The sequence below is a fragment of the Onychomys torridus genome, chromosome 22 (genome assembly GCF_903995425.1).
Source record: "Onychomys torridus chromosome 22, mOncTor1.1, whole genome shotgun sequence".
Taxonomy (NCBI): Eukaryota; Metazoa; Chordata; class Mammalia; order Rodentia; family Cricetidae; genus Onychomys; species Onychomys torridus.
The window spans coordinates 42,699,678-42,723,694 of record NC_050464.1 but is presented as its reverse complement, the minus strand read 5'-3'; the positions used below and the strand labels follow the sequence as shown (position 1 = coordinate 42,723,694).

Here is a 24,017-nt window from a genome sequence, read left to right as displayed (position 1 = left end):
GAAGGCAGCGAGGGGCGGGAGCGTGGCGAGTCCCGCTTGCGCCACTGCCGCCGGAAGCTCAACTTCTTTCTTTTTTTTTTTTTTTTTTTTTTTGTCGGAGTTGTTCCAGTAAGCTGGAAGTTGTTTCTCTGAGGTGAAGAAGGCCCACAAAAAATTTAAGGCCACTTTCTGAAGTCCGTCTCAGTTCTGTCCGGAGCAAGATTCGTACGGACCTTAGTTTGAAGGTGGCTACTGGCCGCAGACATTCTCTCTTCCGGAACGAAATCCGCGCAGACAGGCTGTTTCCGGGGGGTTGCCCGAGACTGGTGCCCTGTTGCGCCCCGCCCCTCGCACGGCCACGTCCTACCGGAGCCGCAGGGCTGGGCCGCCGACGGTGAGGGTTGTGGGGCTAACACTGGGGAGGGTCGGGGCATTGGGGTAGTGGACGGTGGTGGGACTGGTCGGGCGACGCCGCGCGCAGAGAGGAATGCGCCGGCAAGGCAGATGCAGAGTCCGGGGAGGGTCGCGCAGACTGGGTCAGCGGCGGCCAGCTCTAGTCAGCTTTTCCTTCTTCTGTCTCAGGCTGGAAGCCTGCCCCAGCTGGTGTCAGTACCGGCTTGGGAAACGCAGGGGGTCCCTCTGCACCTCAGGGATGCGGTCGGCCCTGAGAGCTTGTGCTACTGCTGCTTGGGTCAGCTTGTTTGAAGTCTGCTTCTTTTGCAGTCGATGACGAACGTGAGTGACTTGGTGGCAAGTCGTTCAATCTGTGGGGGACTTATTGTTTCGGTTCTGGTGCTCAGAGATGTTTCACGGTGCTGCTGAACATGGACAGTAGAGCCAGTGCTAGAGAGCGCAAAGTGAACAGCTCACCACCTTTCCACAGGCGCTTTCTGAGTGTATGTGGAAAGACAGGCCCTGCTTGTAACAGGTCTCAGGATATAGTAATGTTGTGGTCTCTGTTCTCACTACTTTATAGTGAAGGTATACTGACAACTCAAAACAAAAAAAAAAATTGAGAGGATTAGCTTTGTCAGGCCTGCGGAAGAGGTGACTTTTGACCCAAAGCAGGCCTCCATAACAAGAAGCTTCTGTGCAAAATTGTTGAGAGTAATGTCTCAGCAGAGTGATCAAGAAGTGTAGAGACCCAGCTGGACATGATGGCACACACCTTTAATCCCAGCACTCAGGAGGCAGAGGCAGGTGGAACTCTGTGAGTTTGAGGCCAGCCTGGTCTACAGAGCGCATTACAGGACAGTGCTCTTACACAGAGAAACTCTGTCAAACAAACAATAAGTGTAGAGACCCTATGGAGAGTCAGCTGTACTCCTGGGTGCATAATATAGCCAGGTAAGGGGAAAAGGCACAGAATTAAGGGGTGTAGTCATAAGCAGGAACCACATAAAAGTGATCTCTAGGTTAGGCTAAGAGCTTTGTATTTTATTGTCACTGGGACACTGTAAACCATTTACAGATGCCTCATGGCCTTTGCTTTTATAATCCTTTAGTAGCTCTCAGCTACAGTGTACCTTGAATGGAAAGAAAAGGGAAAAGCTGGATGTAGTTTCACATGTCTAAAATAGCAGCTCTTGGGAAGCCATGACAGGAAGACCTCCACCAGCTTGAGGCCCAGGCTATATAGTAAGATTCTGTTTCAAAATCCAAAATGGGCAAGATGGCTCAGTGGTTAAAGGTTCTAGAGTCTGATAACATGAGTTCTATGGAAGCCCCATGGTGGAAGGAAAGAACCCATTCTCATAACTTGTTCTCTGTCCTCCACACATCTGTGCCTTATGAACATATAAACACAGACACGATTTTGGGGGAAAATCCCATCTCTTCCCTATTCCCCAGAAAAGAAAAGAAGCAGAAGAAATGAAAGTTAAGCCAGGTGGTGGTGGCGTACGCCTTTAATCCCAGCTCTCGGGAGGCAGAGGCAGGCAGATCTTTGTGAGTTCGAGGCCAGCCTGGTCTACCGAGCAAGATCCAGGAAAGGCGCAAAAGCTACACAGAAAAACCCTGTCTTGAAACAACCCCCCCCCCTCAAAAAAAAAGAAAGAAAGAAATGAAAGTTATCTGATGTTATTCATATTTTAAAGTAGCTGAGTTTTGGCCAATTCCCTTAAGTAGTGTTATTTTCTCAAGTGAGAATATAACTTCAGTTTGGCTTTTACTATCGATTTGAACAGCTATTGAAAAAAATTATACCTGTTTATCCAGGGCATGAACAAATCCTATATTTTACTGTAGTCCATCCTAGCAAAATTATTTTATTCATTTTCTTAATGTTTTTGTTGGTGAGAAAATAAGCTCAGAAATCTATTTAACAAGATCTCTTACAGCCAAGTGGAAGAACAGTCAGGATTTGAGGCAAACATATTTAACTCAAAACCTGTCACTTCTTGTCCTTGCTGTACCTGAGGCTGACCTTTGGTTTTTACTTACATAGAGCGCTATTTGCTATTATTCGATAGTGTGTCATCAACTAGACATCTTTGGGAAGCCCTGATTTCTCTTTGCTATACTTCTGTCTAATTGATGATAACCTCTGTAATAGGGTAGCTATTGTTTGTGGACCAGGTTCATGGACTCTAATGGGAAAAGCTCGAAGGCCTGTTGCCTCTGAGATTGTAGTCTCTCAATGTGAAATCTAGGTGAACTGCTGAAGTTAGGTATATCTTGGGACTTTCTCAGTGATGGCTTTGCTCTGCCATCTAGAAATGGGAGTGTAAGTGGTTAAAAATGAAGCTGTGGACGAAGTTACGCAGGACTGCAATCCTAGCATTCAAAGGTAGAATCAGGAGGATCTACATGAGTTGGAGACTATCCGGGCCTGTATATTGAGCCTTTGTCTTAAAAAAACTCCAAACCCAAACCAAACAAATTGAGCTAGCTAAGTTAGCTCCGTCAGTAAAGTGTTTGCTATTCAAGCACGAGGACTTTGATGCCCATGTAAGAAAGCTAGGTATGATAGTGTACACTTGTAACTCCAGCACTGGGAAGGTGGGAACAGGCAGATCCCTGGGTCTCACTGGCCAGCCAGCATATTTGTATTGATGAACTCCAGGTCAGTGAGAGATTCTATCTCAAAAAAACAAGTTGAATGGCATCTGAAGGTGTGCACATACATATGCACAAAAAGAACCAAATTGACCAAACAACTGAAGAACGAAAGGATAACTATGAGAATGAACTCTTTAAAAAAACAACATAGAAATGTAGTGTGTATTACTGAAAACAGCTTTTTTTGTGTGTGTGTGCCTCTCCCTACCCCTGCCGTCTCTTCTTCTCGGTGCCCAGAGACTTGCCTTTGTCAGCAGTCTGAGGTAATGAGACCCTGTATGAATGAGTCATGCTTAACAAAATTCAAAGGAGACCGGTGGTAGACAGTAAATGTCAGTTTATTACCCTTCAGGTAGGACTGGTGTCGGAAGCCTGGCTTCTGGCATGATCCAGAAATTTTGTCTGTAGATCCACTTGAGGAGCTAGCTGACTGTGAACAGGAGCCATCTAAGTGAGTTAACCAGAGTCAGTTGTAGTTGGGGTCTTCTGTTCTGGAAGGCTGTACCATTCCATCTCTGAAAGGAGGAAGGACTACTTAGGAATCAGTTTTCTTGCTCAGCACAAAATCAGAGTAAGGAGAATAAAGAGGGGAATATGTGATGGTTTCTAGTTTGTGACAAGCTGATACATCTGCCCCCAAATTACATAGTCAGTGGAACTTAATATTCTTGGCTAGTGTCTGTCTTTATGGATAGTCTAAGTTATGGGAATTGTCACTGTTTGCCTCTGAGCATATTATCTCTGGGACTTCTTAGCTGCCCACCTTTTTTGTATTTGTCCTATTTTAGACTTATACTAGTCATTCACTATGTTGCTAGGCTGAGCTGACCATATCATTGGTGAGTTCCCTCATTCACAGGTGGTCATCAGTCACAGAATACAGATGGAGTCAGAGGACGTGTGTCTGCAATGATAGGCATCAGTATGCTAGCCCTACTGATGAATTGGCATCACACCTTGTTAGTGAGGCTTCTTACCTGTAATTTCTCAACATGAATTTTGTTTTTGTTTTTTGTTTGTTTTGTTTTATTTTTGAGACAGGGTCTCAACTTTAGCCCAGGCTTGCTTGAAACTCACTACGTAGACCAGATTGTCTTCAAACTCTGAGATCCACCTGACTTCCTCCTGAGTGCTATAATTAAAGGCATATGCCACCACATTCCACTGCAGTGTGATTTGTGAGCTCAGGATGTAGGTTATTTTGCTATGAAGCATGTTAAGCATAGAACAGAAAGAATAATACAGAACTTATTCTGAAGAACATAGATACCAACACTCCTACAGTATGCCTGGAAGCTCATATGTAAATCTTACCTTTAGATAAGGAGTGAGTATCCTCAGCACACTTCAGAGTTGGTAGCTAATTGCCAGATTTAAGGTGAAGTTGTGTTTTCCTAAACTCAGTCTACTATATGGGTCGGAAGACTGCTGATCTCCCCAGTAAGGAAAAGTGAATGGTCGCCTGCTGTAAGAGCCCAGGCCCAGATTCCAAGTTAGCTGCCGCCTTTCTGTGTGTCCTTAGATCTGCCTTTGGATCTCCTCTTCTAGCATATTATTACCTCATCCTTCGGCAACTGTTTCTTTAATTTTCACTCCTTTAGATCTGAGTTACATAGCTTACAGGGGTAGAATTGCCTAGTAGGAGCTTTGGCCTTGGGCATGGCCGGCCATTCCAGGTGTTTTATGAGGTGCTAGGTCTGCCTCGTTTATAAGCTGCTGGCCACAAATGGTTATTTAAATTCGGATTAAACTTAAATAAAATTTAAAGTTCAGTTTCTTAGCACATGTTCAACTACAACAGACTACAAGCTCTTTTTAAAAACCTTGGAAAATCATCCGTGGCAGAACTTCCTGTAACTGGCACCAGGAGAGACACTCAGTTCCTTAGGAAAGGCTAAGGTGTGGCTGGTTTAATATTTTACCCTCAAAACCTGGGATATTGTGGGTGTTCAGGGATTGTTTGTGGTGTGGAAATCTGTGTGTGTTTTCTGTACAAATTGGGAGCCTTGTAACTGTTACTTGAAATCTAACAAATTATGTTTCATAATGGATTTTTTTTTTCTTCCTCTTATCAGGAATCATGGTATTACTTGGTTTGACTTCAAGCCATTTGTGAGACATTAAGCCCTGAAAATGGAAAACAGAGTAGGATCCTTCTTAGAAGCTCTGTGCTGTTGCTGATGGCAGAAACCAAATCTAATCCAGAGTCACTTCTAGCTCCTCAGAGCCTTTTTAGTCTGGGTTGCCTTGACCATGGATGGTGAATCAGCTAAACAGGATGACATTTGGGAAGACAAGTCCAGCAGTGATATTTCATCTTGCCCTGATGCCTCACTGGAGACATTGGGCTCACTGACACTACCGTCTGACCAACCAAACAGAGCTCAATGTAAGTTAATAGGTCATTCTATACCCTAGCATTTCATTTTCAAGATGTGGTCAGCTGGTGTTTTGGAGGGGGACATGAACTTTTCATTCTCTGAGTATTAGTTATCTTACAGATATCTTCATTTGGCACTAACTTTAGATCAAGCATGAATTATTGTTAGTGCTTGAAATTCTAACTTTCTGGTTGACTGGATGCCAAAGTTTCAATAACTGGAACTGATTAGTGGTCTAGAACTCCTGAATCATGTTTCTCTGTTAGCTGCTGGGTTGTGTGTGCATCATTAGTAACTCAGTTGATTCCCATACCCCATGCAGTCAGGAACTAGCAATGCAATATGCACTTTTAAAAGATAGATTACTTTGCATTGGTTCTCTGAAATTGCACTTATAAAATGATGTTCAAGAAGTTAGCATGCATTGGGTGAGGCAGGTACTGGTATTCATGCCAGAGACAATGGATTCTTGCCTGGAACCACGTTTTAGATCTACCACTCAGGAAGATGATGGTGCCTATGCAAAGGGTAGTTGTGAATGTTAAGTGATGTGTGTAATCACTTGGATCTACCACTTAGGAAGATTCATAGAACCTATGTATAGGGTAGTTGTGAGGGTTAAAAGGAGTGATGTGTATAATGGGCCAAAAGAGCTGGGATGTAATTCAGTGGTAGAATGCTTCTCTGATGTGTGTGAAGCCCTGATTCAATCCCTTCTGCCTAGTGAACATCCAGTAAGTGGATGTAGCCATTTTTGTCTACTAATCATGATGATGTATATATTTAAGCTTGTATTTGGAAACATACATACTGGATCTTGTTGCTTTTAGATTTTGTTTAAAGTATAATATGTTTCTCAAAACTCATTTTGTTTAGCAATCTACATATCAGAAACTGGTATTAGCCACTTGTAACTTGTATCTGAAATGCAGAATTCCCTGCAGCCTTTAATAAAGGGTGACAGTGTGGCACCAGAATCCCTGTACCCTTTAGTAAAGCTGACAGTGTGGGCCATCTTGTGTCCTATAACAAACATGTCTTGGGCATTGAGGATTTCTGTGCTCTACTTCCTATTTGTGGCTTTCTTTTTCAGGAGGCATGTCAGTGAGTAGCAAGAACTTTTTTTTTTTTTTTTTTTTTTTTTTTTGTTTTTGTTTTTCCAGACAGGATTTCTCTATTTCTCTGTGTAGCTTTGGAGCCTGTCCTGGACTAGCTCTGTAGACCAGGCTGGCCTCGAACTCACAGAGATCTGCCTAGCCCTGCCTCCCAAGTGCTGGGATTACAGGCGTGCACCACCACCGCCTGGCAAGAACTTTTATTTGTAAATAACAACCCTGTTTTTACTTGGCTTGAGCAAAAATAAAAAGTGGGGGTGGGGGTGGTATTTCCTACACGCCCTTGGGATATATCTTGGTACCCATTGATATTAGTGCCTGTGAGATCTTAGGTCATTGAGCCTGAGAATTCCTTAGGATGGACACTACCTATCTCCTTATTGATACATGGTTTACCTAACAGAGGAAAGGAGAAGAAAGTCTAAATTTGACTTAATTTTGAGAAGCCTTTATCTTTTGAGGAAGAATTGTGTTTTAGTTCTTTGTATAGTAATGGCAGTGAGTGAGGCTGAGTTTGGACCATGAGCAGAGTCCTTGTGGGTAACCTTAGGTTTTAAAATTTTTAATGCTTTTGAGATACAGTCTCTTGGAGCCCAGGCTGTCCTCAAACCTGCTATATAGTTAAGGATGATCATGAATTCTTGACCTTCCTGCTTATATCTCCTAAATGCTGGGATATAGGACTGAACAGCCACACCTGGCTTGTGAATAGAGTTTTGGTTTTGTTTTGTTTTGATTTGATTGATTTATTATGTATACAGCATGTATGACCGGAAGAGGGCACCAGACCTTATTACAGATGGTTGTGAGCCACCATGTGGGTGCTGGGAATTGAACTCAGGACCTCTGGAAGAGCAGTTAGTGCTCTTAACCTCTGAGCCATCTCTCCAGCCCCATGAATAGAGTTTTTATAATACCTAACCCTTATTCATGAAGCCAAAACAAAGTTTGGATTCTATTCACCTTTGCAGAATCACTCTGATTTGATTATCTACCTCTTTGGAGAACATATTCTCAATTTACTTTGAAATCAGCCCTTGAAAATGTGAGCGTGGACTCTGATTAGCCCTACTGTCATCTGTACATGTTTAAAAAATTCTCAGCTTTATTTTAAGCCTATGCCCCCCCACCCCCACACACACATACACACACACACACTTAAAAAAAATAGACTTTCAAAGTTTTTTTGTTTTTGTTTTTTTAATTTTTTGTATTTAAGTGGGGAGGAACCATGAATTAAATACCATAGTCGTAGTGTGGAGGGTGAGGCTAACTTACAGATGAGAACATGAGACTTTGCCCCAAGACAAGTATGGGACCTGTTTCCTGAGAGTCCGAGAAAACAACTTATCAAATATGGAGATGCTGTGCTCATGGGACTTGTATGGGATATGTATAGCTGTGTGTCTGAAAATGACTTAAACTTTTTCAGATACTGTCTAACATGCTTTCTTTCTCTTTCCAGATGCCAGTGTTGAAGTAAACAACAGAGTTTTTAGGGAAGGAGGAAGCCCAGATAGATCCAGCCAGGAGGCCCTCTGTCAGAACGGGCAGTTCCCAGACCCTCCGTTGTCTCTTGATCCCACAGCAAGCCCAGTGGGACCTGATGCCTCTGCAGGTGTGGATGGTTTCCATGACAACCTAAGGAAGTCTCAGGGAACTAGTGCTGAGGGCAGTGTTAGAAAAGAAGCTTTGCAGTCTCTCAGACTCAGTCTTCCCATGCAAGAAACGCAACTGTGTAAGCATCCATTCCCTCTGGACTCTTCCCACCCCTTGCTATCTATCAGCATCTTCTACTTGGAATCAGTGCCTGACTGCTCCTGTGTGAGCAGTCCTCACTTGTCCTGTCTTATCTTAGTACTCAATGGGGGAGGCAGAGGGATGCATCTTAATGGCGTAGCTTCCCTTCAAAGAGTATAAGGACATCTGGATGTTGGAACTTTCTTCCATCCAGTACTAGCACCCGTATCTCCTTGACAACATGGGTGGCCAGCAAACAGGCAGGGGTTTAGTCTTAAGTCAGTAAACCAGATTTTCACAAGATCCTTTGCGCGCTTATATAAACATAGCCAGACTTTTTATCATTGTCTTTAAAAGTGAAATTTATATGCCTGTAATTAGCTACTTGTGAAAGGCAGGGGGATTGAAAAATTGAGCCCAGCCTGAGCAACTTAGCAAGGCCCCTATAATCAAACAAAACAACAGGAATCTTAGGGGCTCGAGACTGCTCAGCAATTAAGAGCATTTATTGCTGTTACAAAGGACCCAGATTTGGTTCCCAGCACCCACATCAGACAGTTTAGTAATCCCAGCCCCAGGGGATCTGATGCCTTCTTCTCACTCTTGTAGTTATCTGCACTCAAAATCACACACACACACAAAATTAAAAATAAAACTTTTTAAAAGGTAATTTTAAAGTAGGATTCTATTGTTTAAATAATTTTACACGATTAAAACATGATTTTATCTTGTGGAAATGGTTCCCCACTACCAGGGCAGCTTGTGTTGGCTGCTCCCTGTTACCTGTTTCATTTCTTTTCGCTCCCCTCCCCCCCCTTTTTTTGTGACAGGTTTCTGTATGTGGCTCTGGCTATCCTGGAACTTTGTCTGTAGACAAGGCTGGCCTCAGAACTCAGAGATTCACCTGCCTCTGCCTCCAGACTACTGAGATTAAAGGCATGGACTATCACCACTTGGCTTTCCTGATACATTCTAATTCTCGGCTGTAATGGACAGTGTTACAGCTAGAATCTAGGTACATATGTCCTTGGGCCATTAAACTTGCTTCTCTGTGGGTCAAGCAGGTGTTTAGTGTTGTCCCATATAGTCATATTTCCAGTATCTGGTGAAGACACTTGCCCCACACTGTAATGTATAGACATTTTTTTTCTTTTCCTTTTTTTGTTTTTTTTCTTTGGTGTGTGTGTTACTGTTATTCTGGAGGGTGGGGTGGGATATTGTTTTTTTGTTGGTGATGTTTTTTGTTTTGGGGGTTTTTGTTTTGTTTTGTTTTCTGAGTCTTGTTTTGTATCCCAGGCTATTCTTGAATTTGCTGTATAGGCAAGACTGGCCTAGAGTTTGTGATTCTTCAGCCTCAGTCTCTTAACTACTGGGATTACAGGCTTGCCTCCACTTTTGTTCTTTCATTGTGTTGTTTTGTTTTGAGATAGTTTCGCTATGTATCCCTAGCCAACCCAGAAGCATCTATGAAGTTGAGAATGGCTCAAACTCACAGAGATCCGCCTGCCTCTGGCTCCCAAGCACTGAAATTGACCCACTTTTGTTAGTTTTCCAGATGAGGTCTGTGTTCCCAGGTTAGCCTCTGCTTCTTTTTGTTTTGTCTTGTTTTTTGAAACAGGGTTTCTCTGTGTAGCCCTGGCTGTTCTGTCCTGTTGTAGACCAGGCTGGCCTCAAACTCACAGAGATCTGCCTGCCTCTGCCTCCTGCGTGCTGGGATTACAGTCGTGCACCACTGCCTGCCTTTAGCACCCTCTTCTTAAATCAAGCGATCCTTCTGCTCCAGCTTTCCAAGTAGGTCGAGACCACGGGCGTGCATCTCTGTACCCAGTGCTTCGTTAATTATGTTTTTCCAGAGCTGAGGACCGAACCCAGGGCCCTGCGCTTGCTAGACAAGCGCTCTACCGCTGAGCTAAATCCCCAACCCTTCATTATTTTTAATACATGATGGTAAGGTTGATTCATTGTTTTACTTCAGTTGCCAGAGGAGTTGGGCATCTTTTTATCTGTTGGACATTGGCACATTCTTTTCTAAATTGTCAGTGTCGTGTTTGGAGTTACTTGCTTTTTTCTTCACTAGCATCATTTTGTCACTGCTGTAGTATATTTTAAATTTCTGAAAATGTGCCAGCATTTAAGATGTAGGTAGGCAATAGCTCAGTGAATAAAGATGCAAAGCCTGATGACCTGATTCCCCAGAATCCATGTAAAGGTGGAAGGGGAGGACCAACCCTACAAAGTTGCCCTCTGGCCTCCTCACTCATGCCCTAACATATATTTGCCCATACACATAGAGAATAAAAACAATTAATTTAGGGTCTGATGAGATGGCACAACTGGTAAAGGCATTTGCCATCAATCCCAGGACCTGAGGTCAATTCCCAGGACCCACATGACAGAAAGAGAAACGACTCGTGCAGGTTGCTCCTGGTCCTCACAAGCATGCCCTGGAGTTTGCACGTCCCACCTCTCCACTGAATAAACAAACAAATAAATAAAATTACACATTTTTAAAATGAGCTTACATATTTGATCTTATCTCCTTAGATCTAGGGAGTTCGCACCTAGTGACAATGTATGGGTCTGTTCTTATTGTCATCCAGACCTAGCACTCTATTTTATACAGCTTGTCATGGAGCTTTAGTGTTGTTTGAACCCGGGTCTGTTTGCTGATTTGTGGCATCTGCAATGGCCGGAACCCTTGAATTTGTCATGCATATGGCCAAGCCACTTGAACTACAGTAGCTCTGTGAAAAGTCAGTGCACAGATTGCTAACCACGGTGGTGGGTTCCTAATGAATTGGTAGCTGTCCATGTCTTACAGACTTTTTTTGAACATCTCTTTAAAAAATATTGCTTCTTCAGAATTCATGTCTGAAGAGGGTGATGTATATAAAAGATTGTTAAATTATTGCATTTATCCTCTTTTTTTGACCTCTTAGCCCTCTGCTGATGTTTCACAGACACATCTTCTGGTTATTAGGATTAAACTACAAACCCAGTCCTGGTGTGAGTGGCTGTCTTGGTTTTGCAACTGCAATAACTTTAGGTTACTCACCCCCTAAAAGGTTGGGCTTTAAATATTGTAAGTCATTTTTTGATTTAAAGGTTTCCATTTGTGCTTACTCTCTTTGAGTATGAGTTCTGGATTTGAGCTTTTTGTAGGAAGTCGAGTAGCCTGCCCTTGGCCCTCAAAAGCAGAGCCTTCTGGTCTTCACTCTGCACTACATGTTGCAGCAAAACTAATTAGCCATTTGTTTATTACATAGACAATGTTTGAATAATACAGCTAAATATGCTCTTGACTTTTATATGGTGTTACTACAGCAATTGAGGTAATCTGAGAATGTAGCCTCATAAGGAAATTTATCTTTTGCTATGAGAATGGGCCCATTATGGTATTCTATCACTTATAAGGCAGATCTTTTCTGTACAAAGTGGCTGTGGTTCTCAGTTTTGTCTCATTCTGGAAATTGTCATGGAATATAGGTGGCTGTGTGTAGTTTACAAGCTAAAACATACTGGTGATTAAATTTAAAACAACTAATCTGTTTTCTGTGCCTGCTCCCTATCAACCTCTCAGTGGTCACTTCCCTTGCAGGCTCCACTGCCTCTTCATTGCCCTTGGAAAAGGAGGAGCAGGTCCGACTACAGGCCCGGAAGTGCCTGGAGGAACAACTGATCCAGTACCGAGTAAAGCGCCATCGGGAGAGGGTGAGTCTCCGGGATCTGTATGAGTTCTGAGCAAGTCTGAGTTCTACAAATACTGTCCTTGTTGACGTCAGGAGTGTGTTGTCCACATCTGAGTTGTCCAGTTTCTCCATCTCTCACCCTTTCCCTTTATGTTCTTTCCTAGCGGTGATTGTTCACATGCTGAACTGCAGCGTTTGGGATGGTTGTCATCCTCCCCATGCCCCTGCCAAGGGATTACATCAGTTTGCTAGAATGAAAGGATTGAAATGTTCCTATAACAGGAAGTTATGCTGGGGCTGGAGAGATGGCTCCGCAGTTAACAGCACATGTTGCTCTTCCAGAAGAAGGGGTGTGATTCCTAGCACACACATGACGATTTACAGTCCTGTGTAACTCCACATCCAAGGCATCCGACACCCTCTTCCAGCCTCCAAGGGCACCAGGCACACACATGGTACACAGATGTGCATGTAGGCAAAACACTTATACACGTAAAATAAGAATTTTTAAAGAAAGTTATGTTGACAAACATAGCTGGCATTTTTCGTTTATCCCAAATATCACTTAGCCATTTTGGAATATCTAGCTAGTATAATGATGTAAAAGATAGAAACACTAACAAACAGAGGAATTGGTGTTATGTGTGGGTTGATGCCTTGGAAGACTGAAAAATCGGCTGAAAACCATTACTAGGTGTTATTTGGTTTTAGGAAATTGTCCGTTTATTATTCTAGTTATTAATGGGAAAAATCAGTAATTATCCTGCCATGATCATTTGGAAAAGATAATTTGTAACAACAATAAAAATTGTAAAATTAGCTGGGCATTAAAATGATAATAAACAATGTTTAAAATGGAGCAAGAGTTCCACATAGTTTGGTCTTATGGCACAGTTATAATCCTAGTACCAAGATGGAGGCAGGGGATCACAAGTTCTTGGTCAGCCTGGACTGTGAGACTCTTGTGGCAACATCCTTCTCGCCCCACAAGAAAGGGTACCCTATGTCTTTGTGGTTTTTTTGTTCTTGTTTTTGTTTTTGTTTTTGGTTTTTTTGAGATAGGGTTTCTCTGTAGCTTTGAAGCCTTTCCTGAACTAGCTCTGTAGACCAGGCTGGTCTCGAACTCACAGAGATCCACCTGCCTCTGCCTCCCAAGTGCTGAGATTACAGGCATGCACTACCACCGCCCGGCTACCATATGTCTTTGCTGAGGTATATGTAAGCAGATATGAATAAAGATGCTCATTACCTCTTGAATAATTTCAAAACTAAAGTAGATCTAATTTAACAGGACTTTTTAAAAATGTTTTTTCTATATCTAAGAAGCTACCCAGGACAATAGCCAGGAAAGTTTTGCTAAGAAAGTTAGATGAGCAAGATTTGTTGTGACTCGCTTTAAAATGTTTTAAAGTGTGCTTCAGGCCCAGGGATGGTCAAGTCTGGTCACTCAATGCAACCTGAGTGGTAAGAGACAGAATCAGAAGATCTGCTGCACCCAACATTCTAAGGGCCTGGCAGACTGCCATTGCTAGACAGAATGTTCATCTGTGCATGCTTTCTGGATGGCAGTTTTAGAATACTGCCTGCTAATCTTAATCATATTTTTATACTTTTGTTTGCTTCTCAGTCCAGTCAACCTACAACAAAAATGAAACTTTTTAGTACACTTGATCCTGAGCTCATGTTAAATCCAGAAAACTTGCCAAGAGCCAGTACTGTAGCTGTAACAAAAGAGTACTCCTTCCTGCGTACCAGTGTTCCTCGAGGGCCCAAGGTAGGCAGCTTAGGGCTGCTGGCACATTCTAAGGAGAAAAAGAGTTCCAAGTCAAGCAAGATTCGGTCTCTGGCTGACTATAGAACTGAAGATTCAAGTAACTCTGGAGGCCTTGGTTCCACTGCTGATGCTGTTGGAGGTTCCCTGAAACAGAGTAGAAGCAGCACGTCAGTTGTATCTGAGACTGATAACCGTGTAGAGAGTGCCTCACTGACTGGGGATAGCGTGTCGGAGGCTGATGGAAATGAAAGTGACAGTTCCTCACACAGCAGCCTCTCTGCAAGAGGGGCCTGGGGTGCCCTGGTTAATGTGGGCACACCAGGAGCAGCTTATGTGGTTGATGGCCAGGAGATTTCTGCTGAGGCTATGGGCCAGTTTCCTTCGATTAAAGATGTACTACAGGCTGCAGCAGCCCAGCACCAGGATCAGAACCAGGAAGTCAACGGGGAGGTGCAGAGCCGCAGAGACAGCATCTGCAGCAGGTAAGGCAGCAGACTTGACTCTGAACTCTGAACAGCTGCTGTGCCATGTGTTTTTGCTAATGCCGCCCAATCTTCACATTAGCTTTTCACTTACACACAGCTCTACCACTTTATAAGTAGAGTTAGATCTAAACCATTTGGATGGTATAAAAAGCATCCATTTTCTCAGTTTACATAGACCTATCTCTTAAGACTTCCCAGGTGCTTACAAACTCCTGTTTCCAGAGCATGAAAGTAAGATTCAGTTCACTGCTTAAGGCTTTTTACTTGTATATTGGGTGTTGGTGGTGCATGATCCAAGCACTTACTGGGCTGAGGCAGGAGAATCATAAGTTCAGGGCCAGTCTATACTACATAGGGAGTTTCAGGTCCCTATGAGGACCTGTGTATTTAGAGGGTCTATATATTTCCTACATAATAGAAGGACTCTATCTTTTAAAAAAGCAAAAGCAAAATAAAAAGATCCAAAAAACAAAACGGGAGGAGCAGAAGGGATATGTAGAAATTGGACAATATGGGCTTGAGTGGTGGCTCAGAGGTTAAGAGCACTGGCTGCTCTTCCTGAGGTCCTGAGTTCAATTCCCAGCAACCACATGGTGGCTCACAACCATCTGGAATGAGATCTGGTGCTCTCTTCAAGCATGCAGGCAGAACACTATATACGTAATAAATAATTTTTTTTAAAAAAATTGGACAGTATAAGGAAGGAAAAGGATTAACAGCTGTCCTGTTCTCATCTCCTGACTTTATACCTCTGACCCCTAGTGTGTCCATGGAGAGCTCTCTTGCTGAAACACAGGATGAAATGTTGCAGGTTCTTAAAGAAAAAATGAGACTTGAAGGACAACTGGAGGCTTTGTCATTAGAAGCCAGTCAGGTAAGGAGTGTTTGACTGTTGCCTAATGAGCCAAATCTTTGAAAAGAATATGTAGGTCTTTGCTGTGCATAATTTTATAGATACCCTTAAGTGTAATTCATCAGCCAAGTTGTCCATGTTACTCATTTTGTCTGCAGGGTGTGTTGGTCTCATACAAAGTTGTTAGTTTATTTATGATTCATTCTTTCCCTTTGTCTCCATCAGAATTTGCCAAGAGCATGTCCTAAATATACCTGAGACTCTGTGATAGTTAATTTCTCCTGGTGGCTTTTCATTTCTCTGATAGAGTGAAAGTTTCATTTTGACCCCTTAGTACTTTTTACAATTCTGCATTTACTTTTTAATAGTTTTTTTTCCAATTCTTAAAAATTATACTTACTTATTTGTGTTTGTGTATGTGGTAAGGGTGGATGTGCACATGCTGTGGCATGTATGTGGAGATTAGACAACTTGCATGAGTTGGTTTGTTCTGTCTACCATATTGGTTTAGCGAATCAAACATCATGCTTGGAAGCAAGTGACTTTACCTGCTAAGCTGTCTTGCTAGTCCAGGGTCTGCTTTGTCTGATACTAATTTACTATATCTTGTTTTCATTATGGGAGGGTGGGATCTGGAGAAATGGATCAGGAGTTAAGAGCACTTACTGTTCTTCCAGAGGACCCAAGGTTGTTTCATAGCATCCATTACAGGTGACTCTCTGCTGCCTAACTTCAGCTCTCGGGGATCTAGCATACCCTCTTCTGTCCTTTGTAGGTTCTCTCATGTGTATGCACACATACACATTCCCACCACCGCCTGGCAGGTTTTACTGTTTTATACAAAACTTTGTTTGTTTAGAGCCAGTTCTCATGTGGCCCAGGCTGGCTTTGAACTTGCAATGGAGCTAAGGATAACCTTGAGCTCTTTATCTTCATCCCTGTACTTTTCAATGGCTTGGATTACAGGCCTTTGCCACCATGCCTGGCTTGTTTTATATGTTTGCTTGTTTGTTTCTTAGTAGCAGAGAACTAGATTTTTATCTTTCTGCCAAAAGTTTAGTCTGAGTCTCTTGAGGGGAATTCAGCTTTATGTTTTATGAGAGAGAACATACACATACACTGAGACCGTGAAGGCCTGACCTGAGGCTGTGAACACATACTACAGTGTGAGAAGCCATGTGTGGTGAGATGAAATTGCTTTGCTAAGTACATGTGTCATGCTAAAAATTCCTTAGGCAGAAGCCAGTTAGTTTAGTTATATATAAAACAGTCTTCCATGGTGGTTTCGGAGGTTTCTAAGAGTAATTTTTGGTTGTACACAGTTTTCTCTCCTAACTCAGAATGTCACCATTTCATCACCTACATTTATGTGTCCTCCATATACTCAGTCCTTAGGTTGGTCTAAGCACCTTCCCTTGTTTCTTCACTTTGTTTTCTAATTTTTTTTGAAGTGGGTCCTGTTAAAACTGCCAGAGATCCATGTAGCTCGAGTTTATGTGGATGCCAGTTATACTGGCTCTAAAGTCCTCTTGACCTGGAGTATAGGTCAGGATTAGAGCATTTGCCTAGCATACATAACTCCCTGGGGTCTCTCCCTAACACTGCTAATAAATCAATAAGATTCAACAAGATTTTATTTCAGTTCCTTTGGAGTTTGTTCTGTTTGCTGAAAATGTTATCTTCACAATTTTCTTGAGTGTGTTGAGTTCCCTTATATGTTCTTAGGTAGGCTTGGGATGAATAGAATGTGTTGGTGGCTGGGTCTTTCTTTCATTTGTCTTTTTAATTTTTTATTTATCAAACCCCCTTTTGTGCTAGGGATTGAATTCTGGTCCTATTGCATGCTAACCAAGCACTCTACCACTGCATAACACTCCCAGCCCTCACTTGTCTCACCACTGTTCTTTGTAGCTCCTGGGATCTGTTTGCTTTCTATGTTCTGTCCTGTGGCATTGTTGTTGAACTACTCAGTGCCAGTCATGTATCTGTGTTATGGCTTACCCCTTGAATTTCTACAGTAGCAGTATTTTTCTGGAGATGTTTTGAGCCCATTTTCCTCATTAATCAGAATCTGACTGCTTTTATCTCTTAGGGATCCACCAATTTATTTGATATGGGGGACAGCTAACTGTCATGTTTAAGTGACTGGTTTTGGGATAGGGTAAATAAGTAAAACTCATTTTCCTCTGTCCCACTAATTGTAAATGTAATAAGTTTCATCAATCTTGTGAAAACAGTGGGTAGAGCAACTTATTTTTCTGAATGCCATTATGGTCATTTGGGGGTATTTTCAGGCACTTCAAGAGAAAGCTGAGCTACAGGCCCAGCTTGCTGCCCTGAGCACAAGGCTGCAGGCACAGGTGGAACACAGCCACAGCAGCCAGCAGAAGCAGGACTCCCTTAGTTCTGAAGTGGACACTTTGAAGCAATCATGCTGGGATCTACAGCGGGCCATGACTGACCTGCAGAACATGCTAGAAGCTAAAAATGATAGCCTGGCATCCTCGAACAATGACCTGCAAGTGGCAGAGGAGCAGTATCAGAGACTGATGGCCAAAGTAGAGGACATGCAGAGAAACATCCTCAGCAAGGACAACACAGGTAAGGTCTGCAACCCAAGTGTGATGTCTGGATCTCGTAACTGGTGTCATGAATCTTCAGGTTCATGTTAGCATAACATTTAATACAGAGTGTCTCTACATTGCTAAAGTAAATAGAATTTTGGCTGAACTCTTCAGAGTCTATGCTTTTGCATAAAGTAGGTGATCTAATCTCAGAAATTGACTTTGGACTTTTGACCATTAGAAGTAATCCTTTCTACTCTTTTTTCCCCCTAAATCCAGTGTTTTGGGGGTAGTTGAGCTATATGTTTATTCTACATTTATTCCTACTCATTTAAAATGTTATCTTAAATATTTAAGAGCGATGCCTATATTATTGATTAGTGGCCCTTTGTTCAGTGTGTTGGTCTGTAACTTTCAGGGCTTACCTAGAGGTCATTCATAGAGATAACCTGCTTTCAGTCTTCACCTAAGTCAAACCCTGATACCAACAGACACTAAGAGGATATTATTTGAACAGGAGTTGCAAAGACAGGGAGAAGTGGGGTCAGGAGATTGTGGTTTTTGTGTCCTGAGGTTTCAGACTTCTTAGGTGAGGCTCTTGTCCAGTGCAGTGGAGGACCATGTCTGCAGTCTTTGTGTTTCAGCTGGGGCTTTGAGGCTATATGACCTTAAGGAGAATAATGATGAGCTGCTATCCCAGAAGGTCAAGCTGAGGATCGAGGAGCCTTGATGATATTTTACTTTTGATGATCAGCCATTTTCTGTTCTGAGTTTCTTGTGTGCTATTGTAGCTTTTCCATCATTTATTGGGTACCATTTCCCGCTACCAGCTATGCACAGCAAGAACCCCATTCAAGCCTCCCTGTAATTACCGTCATTGGCAGCATCCGGCCAGGTCCATCCCCAGACAGAGGAAAGTACCTTATCAGACACCTCTGTACTCTCTTAAGCGTCCAGATTAGCTGTTTGAGAAGGCCTGGTGGATGTGCCAATTAAGCTTAACTTCCTCCTTTTCCAAATCTTACCTCTAGTTCCAGATCTCCCTTTAACTATCACCAGAGGCATCTAGTTGTACACTGGTTGCCTAGTGACCAAGCACACTTTTTCCCACTCTGCAGAAAAAACGGCCGATAGCTTGGACAGATAGGAGCCACAGGATAAAAGAAGGCAGTTTTATTTTCTCCCACGGACCTAGCAACTTAGAGATTCTTAACATTTTCTACTAATCACATTTAAGACTATAGTTGAGCACATTAAGATCCATCTTCTTAGATATTACCTGAATTTAGCCTTTAGTTAATTCATTTCCTTATTAGTCACTTCCCTTTTGAGTTGCAAATGATAATTAACAATTACTACCCCTCCATGTGATTCTTATCACCCCTCCATTTGACCCTGGAAGCCTGGTTTTGCACTGCCTAGGGATTACTGCTTGTAAGTCTATATATACTGGGACTCAGGGCATGGGAGGAAGAAGAAGATTTGGAAGAATCAATGACCATCAACACAAGAGTAGCACTACCCTGATGGGCTGGGCCCTCCTACATCAATCACTAATTAAGAAAATGCCCTACAGGACTACCTATAACCTGATCTTATGGAGGTATTTTCTTTTTTTCTCTTTTTGAGGGTTTCTGTGTAGCTTTGGAGCCTTTCCTGGAACTCACTCTGTAGCCCAGGCTGGCCTCAAACTCACAGAGATCCCCCTGCCTCTGCCTCCTGATTGCTGGAATAATTGAGGTTCCTCTTAGATGACTTTAGCTTGTATCCAGTTGACATAAAACTATCCAGCAAACTTGTCACCTACCCCTCTCTCTCTCATATAAAATATTTAAACCAGGTTTAGTGACACATAACTTCATAACTTTAGTCCCAGCTACTTTGAAAGCTAATCAAAGAAATCAAAAGCTCTGGCCATCCCAGACAACTTAGCAAGTCCCTGCAACCATATAAAAATAAAGAAATGAAAGAAAATATCTTCAAAAGACAAGTAGTTTCCTAAATTCAGGATATAATTTAAATTTCGTAATGTCTGGTTTTGTTTGTACTGTAATTTATTTGTGTTGTTGGCAACTGATTTCCTGCCTGCCCATCTTACTTTCCTCCTACCCTGCTCATCCTGAGTTGACCATGTGGCAGACCAGTAGGTAGTTGTGCAGAACTAACCATATGATGCCAGTGTTGTTTCTTTATGGCTAATTGATGTCATTGGGTATTCAAAATGAGAACCATAGCGACATGGCAGTTTCTGGGATACATAGTTGGGTTTTGGTCATTGCAGATTCTATAAAGAATTTCTTCCCAGCTTAACTTTATTTGTAATTCCAGGTTTACTCATAATATTTTCATGATTCTTGCCGGGCAGTGGTGGCGCACGCCTTTAATCCCAGCACTCAGGAGGCAGAGCCAGGTGGATCTCTGTGAGTTCGAGGCCAGCCTGGTCTACAAAGCGAGTTCCAGGAAAGGCGCAAAGCTACACAGAGAAACCCTGTCTCGAAAACCAAAATAAAAAAAGATTTTCATGATTCTTCACAGACATGGCCAGGTTAATTAAGATTTGTGTTACTTAGGTTGGGGATTTAGCTCAGTGGTAGAGCGCTTGCCTGGCAAGCACAAGGCCCTGGGTTTGATCCTCAGCTCAAAAAGAAAAAAGAAAAAAGATTTGTGTTACTTAATGTGTGTTCTTCCAACTCTGTAGAAGAGGGTAGCATTCGGATCTCATTTACCCTCAGTCTTACCCTCTGCTCAGACTGTTAACAGCTGTCCTTTTTTTTGTCTGTTTACTGTCACATGTCCAATTTTGGGCTTTCTTTGAGGGTAGTTTTGCTGTTTAAAATGGCTCCAAATGCTGATATTCTGTATGTGAGGAGGCTCTGAGCTATTTTGTGGCGAAGACAGTTTATTACAGAAACTTCGCTAAGGCATGGTAGCTGACTTACATAGAGCTGCTGGCCATGAGCTTTGTAGTCATTCATAATAATTAAGATAATTATTATATATATTATTATATATAAGATAAATATAAAATAATATTAAAAAGACAGATGAGTGAATAATTAGTAGATAATAGAGAAATAATTCAGGAGATATTAAATAAGGTGTGTTTGACCAGAATCACAGGTAAATGAACAGATATAATCATCATCTAATAGAACTGTTGTGTCTAGGGATGTCGCGACCGCCTCGACCAGCAAGGAAGACGCAACACTGAGCTCTTCTTTCAGCAGTTTACTCAGGAACCTTGAACAATCTTCTGACCCCGGGGAAACCCGCTCACAGCCTTAAGTAATCACTGGGTAGCCAACCCTGATACGCCACGTGGGCACTACCAGTAGGTCCAGGTGCACGTAAGCAAGCCAGATTCTCAGCCTTAGCCAATTAAGGAGTTGTTTATCACTGAGAGCACTCACCATCGGGAAAGCGGAGAGCGGAAGCCGGCGCCATCTTTAAGGCGCGGCTGCAAACAGCTCTCTACATAGGGACACAAAGGAATCCCCTATCTGTTTTTGTGGTAACGCTATAGAACATGGCCACTGTGCATAACCAACATCAACTGCAGGCTTCTTTCTGTAGAATTCAACTTCAGGTCATATGACCACTCAGCTGTGGCTTTTGTTAGTGCTGGTTAGTCTGAGTTGGCTTTGCTTGCTTACTTTCAGTGCATGACCTTCGGCAGCAGATGGCAGCCCTACAGAGTCAACTCCACCAAGTACAGCTGGAGCGCACAACACTGACCAGCAAGCTACAAGCATCACAGACTGAAATCACATCTCTGCAGCATGCCCGGCAGTGGTACCAACAGCAGCTTGTGTTGGCCCAGGAGGCCAGGGTCAGGCTGCAGGGAGAGGTGGCCCACATCCAGGTATAGTGCAGGAAACTCCTTTTAGGTATATGGTATGTGCTTTCCCCTGCATTACAAAGATGTTTCTACACTGAGTGTGATGGCATCCAAATCTGAGACAAGAGGATCACACATTCAGAGCTACCAAAAGGGGGAAAAGGTGTTCATGGTTTTAGATTTCATAGATATGTTTTTGTTTAGCATCTGCTGATTACGTCATAGCCACACCCCTCCTCTACAAGAGCCTCTCATGCCTTCCTTTCAACCAAAGGGTAAATCTTCCTTTGACCTTTACTGGGCTTGAAGCTCTCCCATCCTGTCCTCTGTGCTCTGAATCATTCCTGTGGTATTCTTGTATGACAGAGAATTTGGCAGGTAGTCCTTCTCAGAGTTTGATCTTTCCTCTCCTGAAGACACTGAGAGCCAAATTAGGCCTTGATTGTCTCTGGAACAAGTGGTGATCCAATGGGATTTGGTTATTTGTTTATAGATGTACCTTAAATGGGAACTCCAGTGTAGGTCATGTCCAAACTGCATGATCTCAGGTGTGAAGGTCTGATTTCTTGGTGCCCCCACCCTTCCAGGAGCCACATGGCTCCAGTTCAAGGTAGGCTGGCAGAGGATTTGTGGTGGTAAGTCCTGGGAAGGAAGAGAAGGGCAGGAGCTTTCCCTGCATTGGGGGACATTTAGAAAGTCAGCCAGTAGCCATTGTTAACAAAGAGAGAACATCTTAGTGACAAAGGATAGGCTGGTCTACACACTTTAAAGTTCCTTTTTACCTCCTGGATTTTTCTTTGAAGGTTGGACAGATGACCCAAGCAGGCCTTTTGGAGCACCTGAAGCTTGAGAATGTGTCCCTGTCCCATCAGCTGACAGAAACTCAGCATAGATCCATCAAGGAAAAAGAGCGAATAGCTGTTCAGCTCCAGAGCATTGAGGTGAGAACTGAGGTGATGGTGGAGTGATCATTTTTATCTGACTTTGGGTCTTGCTAGCAAGTGTAAAACATACACAGATATAATCCAAATACCTATAGTGAACATAAATGTATCTTGTGAATATGTGTACTTTTCTACATTATGTAATATTTCAAAAAATTCTTTTTGGGCTACAGAGATTGCCTAGTAGGTAAGAGCACTTGCTGTACAAGAATGAGGACATGAGTTACATGAAAGTCAGACATGGCTATATGTGCCTGCAACCCTAGCATTTGTGGGAGGTTGAGACGAGGATCCTATGAGCTTGCTGGTTAGCTAGCCTAGACAAAATGGCAAACTACTACTTCAGTGAGAGACATTGCTTCAAGGTAGTATGATGGAGAGAAAAAGAGACAGACACCCAATGTCTTCTTTGGGCCTGTATATATACATGCATGAATGTGTGTTCCCACATGTTTATGTACATGTACCACAAAAGTATATAGCTCACGCATGCACGCAATCCCTTTGAGCAGTGTGCAGTGATAGCCGTTCAGCATTTTGGAATTCCACCTCTTGTCTGGTCTGAGTGTCCTTGGGACCTTGTAGTTCCTCTTTAAACCCTCCTTTGAACCTGAGTTCCTACCAGTGCATTGTTGCCATTTGGGGACAGAGCTAGCCACAGAATGGTTGGGGAAAGGGAGATTAAGTATATTTGTATATCAGACAGTATTTCCAGGCCTAGTGATAATAGTGGTTTCCATCTGTTTGTAAGCACTCAATGTGTTTTCAGTCCGCCAGTGTCCACTGCTCTCCCACAGGCATTTTCATTACGGTCTGCTGTCTCTACAGACCATCTCTAGATTATGATGGGAAATGTAGTGTGTTTGATTTGGATCCAAATCCCATTCTCTATAACACCCTAGATCAGTGGTTCTCAATGCAACCCATTAATACAGTTCCTTCATAACTTTCCAATTGCTACTGTTATGAATTGTAATGTAAATACCTGATATGAGACTCCCAATGGGGTCTCGACCCATAGGTTGAGAACTGCTGCTCTAGGTGATTCCTTATCCTATGTAGACAGGACTATGTAGCCAGGCTGGATTCAAACTCTATAACTAAGATAACCTTGAACTCTTAACCTCCTGCCTCTTTCTCCTATGGATTATGAGTATATACATGTCCCACAATATCCTTTTGAGACAGGGTTTCTCTATGTAGTTTTAGTGCCTGTCCTAGATCTCGCTCTGTAGACCAGGCTGGCCTTGAATTCGCAGAGATCCACCTGGCTCTGCCTCCCGAATGCTGGGATTAAAGGCATGTGCCACCACTGCCACTGCCCAGCCACAATATCTATCCATTTTTATTCTGGTTACAAAAAGCAAAAAAGAAAAAACCATAAAGCATCTAGTCAAGGACTGGCAGGATGGTAAAGTTGCTTGCTGCCAAGCCTGTTGACTTAAGTTAGATCCCTGCAATCTACATGGTAAAAGAAAAAACTGACTCTTGCAACTTACCTTCTGACCTTCATAATGGCACCATGGTCTGTGTGCCTATGCTCTCAAGTGCATTTGAACACCTGCATGTACACACATACTAAATATAAAAAAATA

At 42.7% G+C, this 24,017-nt stretch overlaps 1 protein-coding gene across 3 annotated transcripts in view; it reads left to right on the top strand.

Annotated features, from left to right (window-relative positions):
- The first annotated feature begins 112 nt into the window (after nt 1-112).
- Nucleotides 113-24,017, top strand: part of Golga3 (golgin A3) — a 47,339-nt gene continuing 23,434 nt past the window's right edge. Inside the window, exons 1-9 of one of the 3 annotated variants that reach the window (XM_036171771.1) lie at nt 113-373; nt 5,115-5,428; nt 8,001-8,153; nt 11,874-11,986; nt 13,592-14,220; nt 14,986-15,097; nt 17,371-17,677; nt 21,300-21,502; nt 22,282-22,419. In XM_036171771.1, the coding sequence (XP_036027664.1) occupies nt 5,293-5,428; nt 8,001-8,153; nt 11,874-11,986; nt 13,592-14,220; nt 14,986-15,097; nt 17,371-17,677; nt 21,300-21,502; nt 22,282-22,419 (1,791 nt within the window). In that variant the 5' untranslated portion in view covers nt 113-373; nt 5,115-5,292. Of the gene's footprint in view, nt 374-552; nt 715-5,114; nt 5,429-8,000; nt 8,274-11,873; nt 11,987-13,591; nt 14,221-14,985; nt 15,098-17,370; nt 17,678-21,299; nt 21,503-22,281; nt 22,420-24,017 lie in introns of those variants that run through there. The other 2 variants (XM_036171769.1, XM_036171770.1) reach the window with 2 other exon arrangements.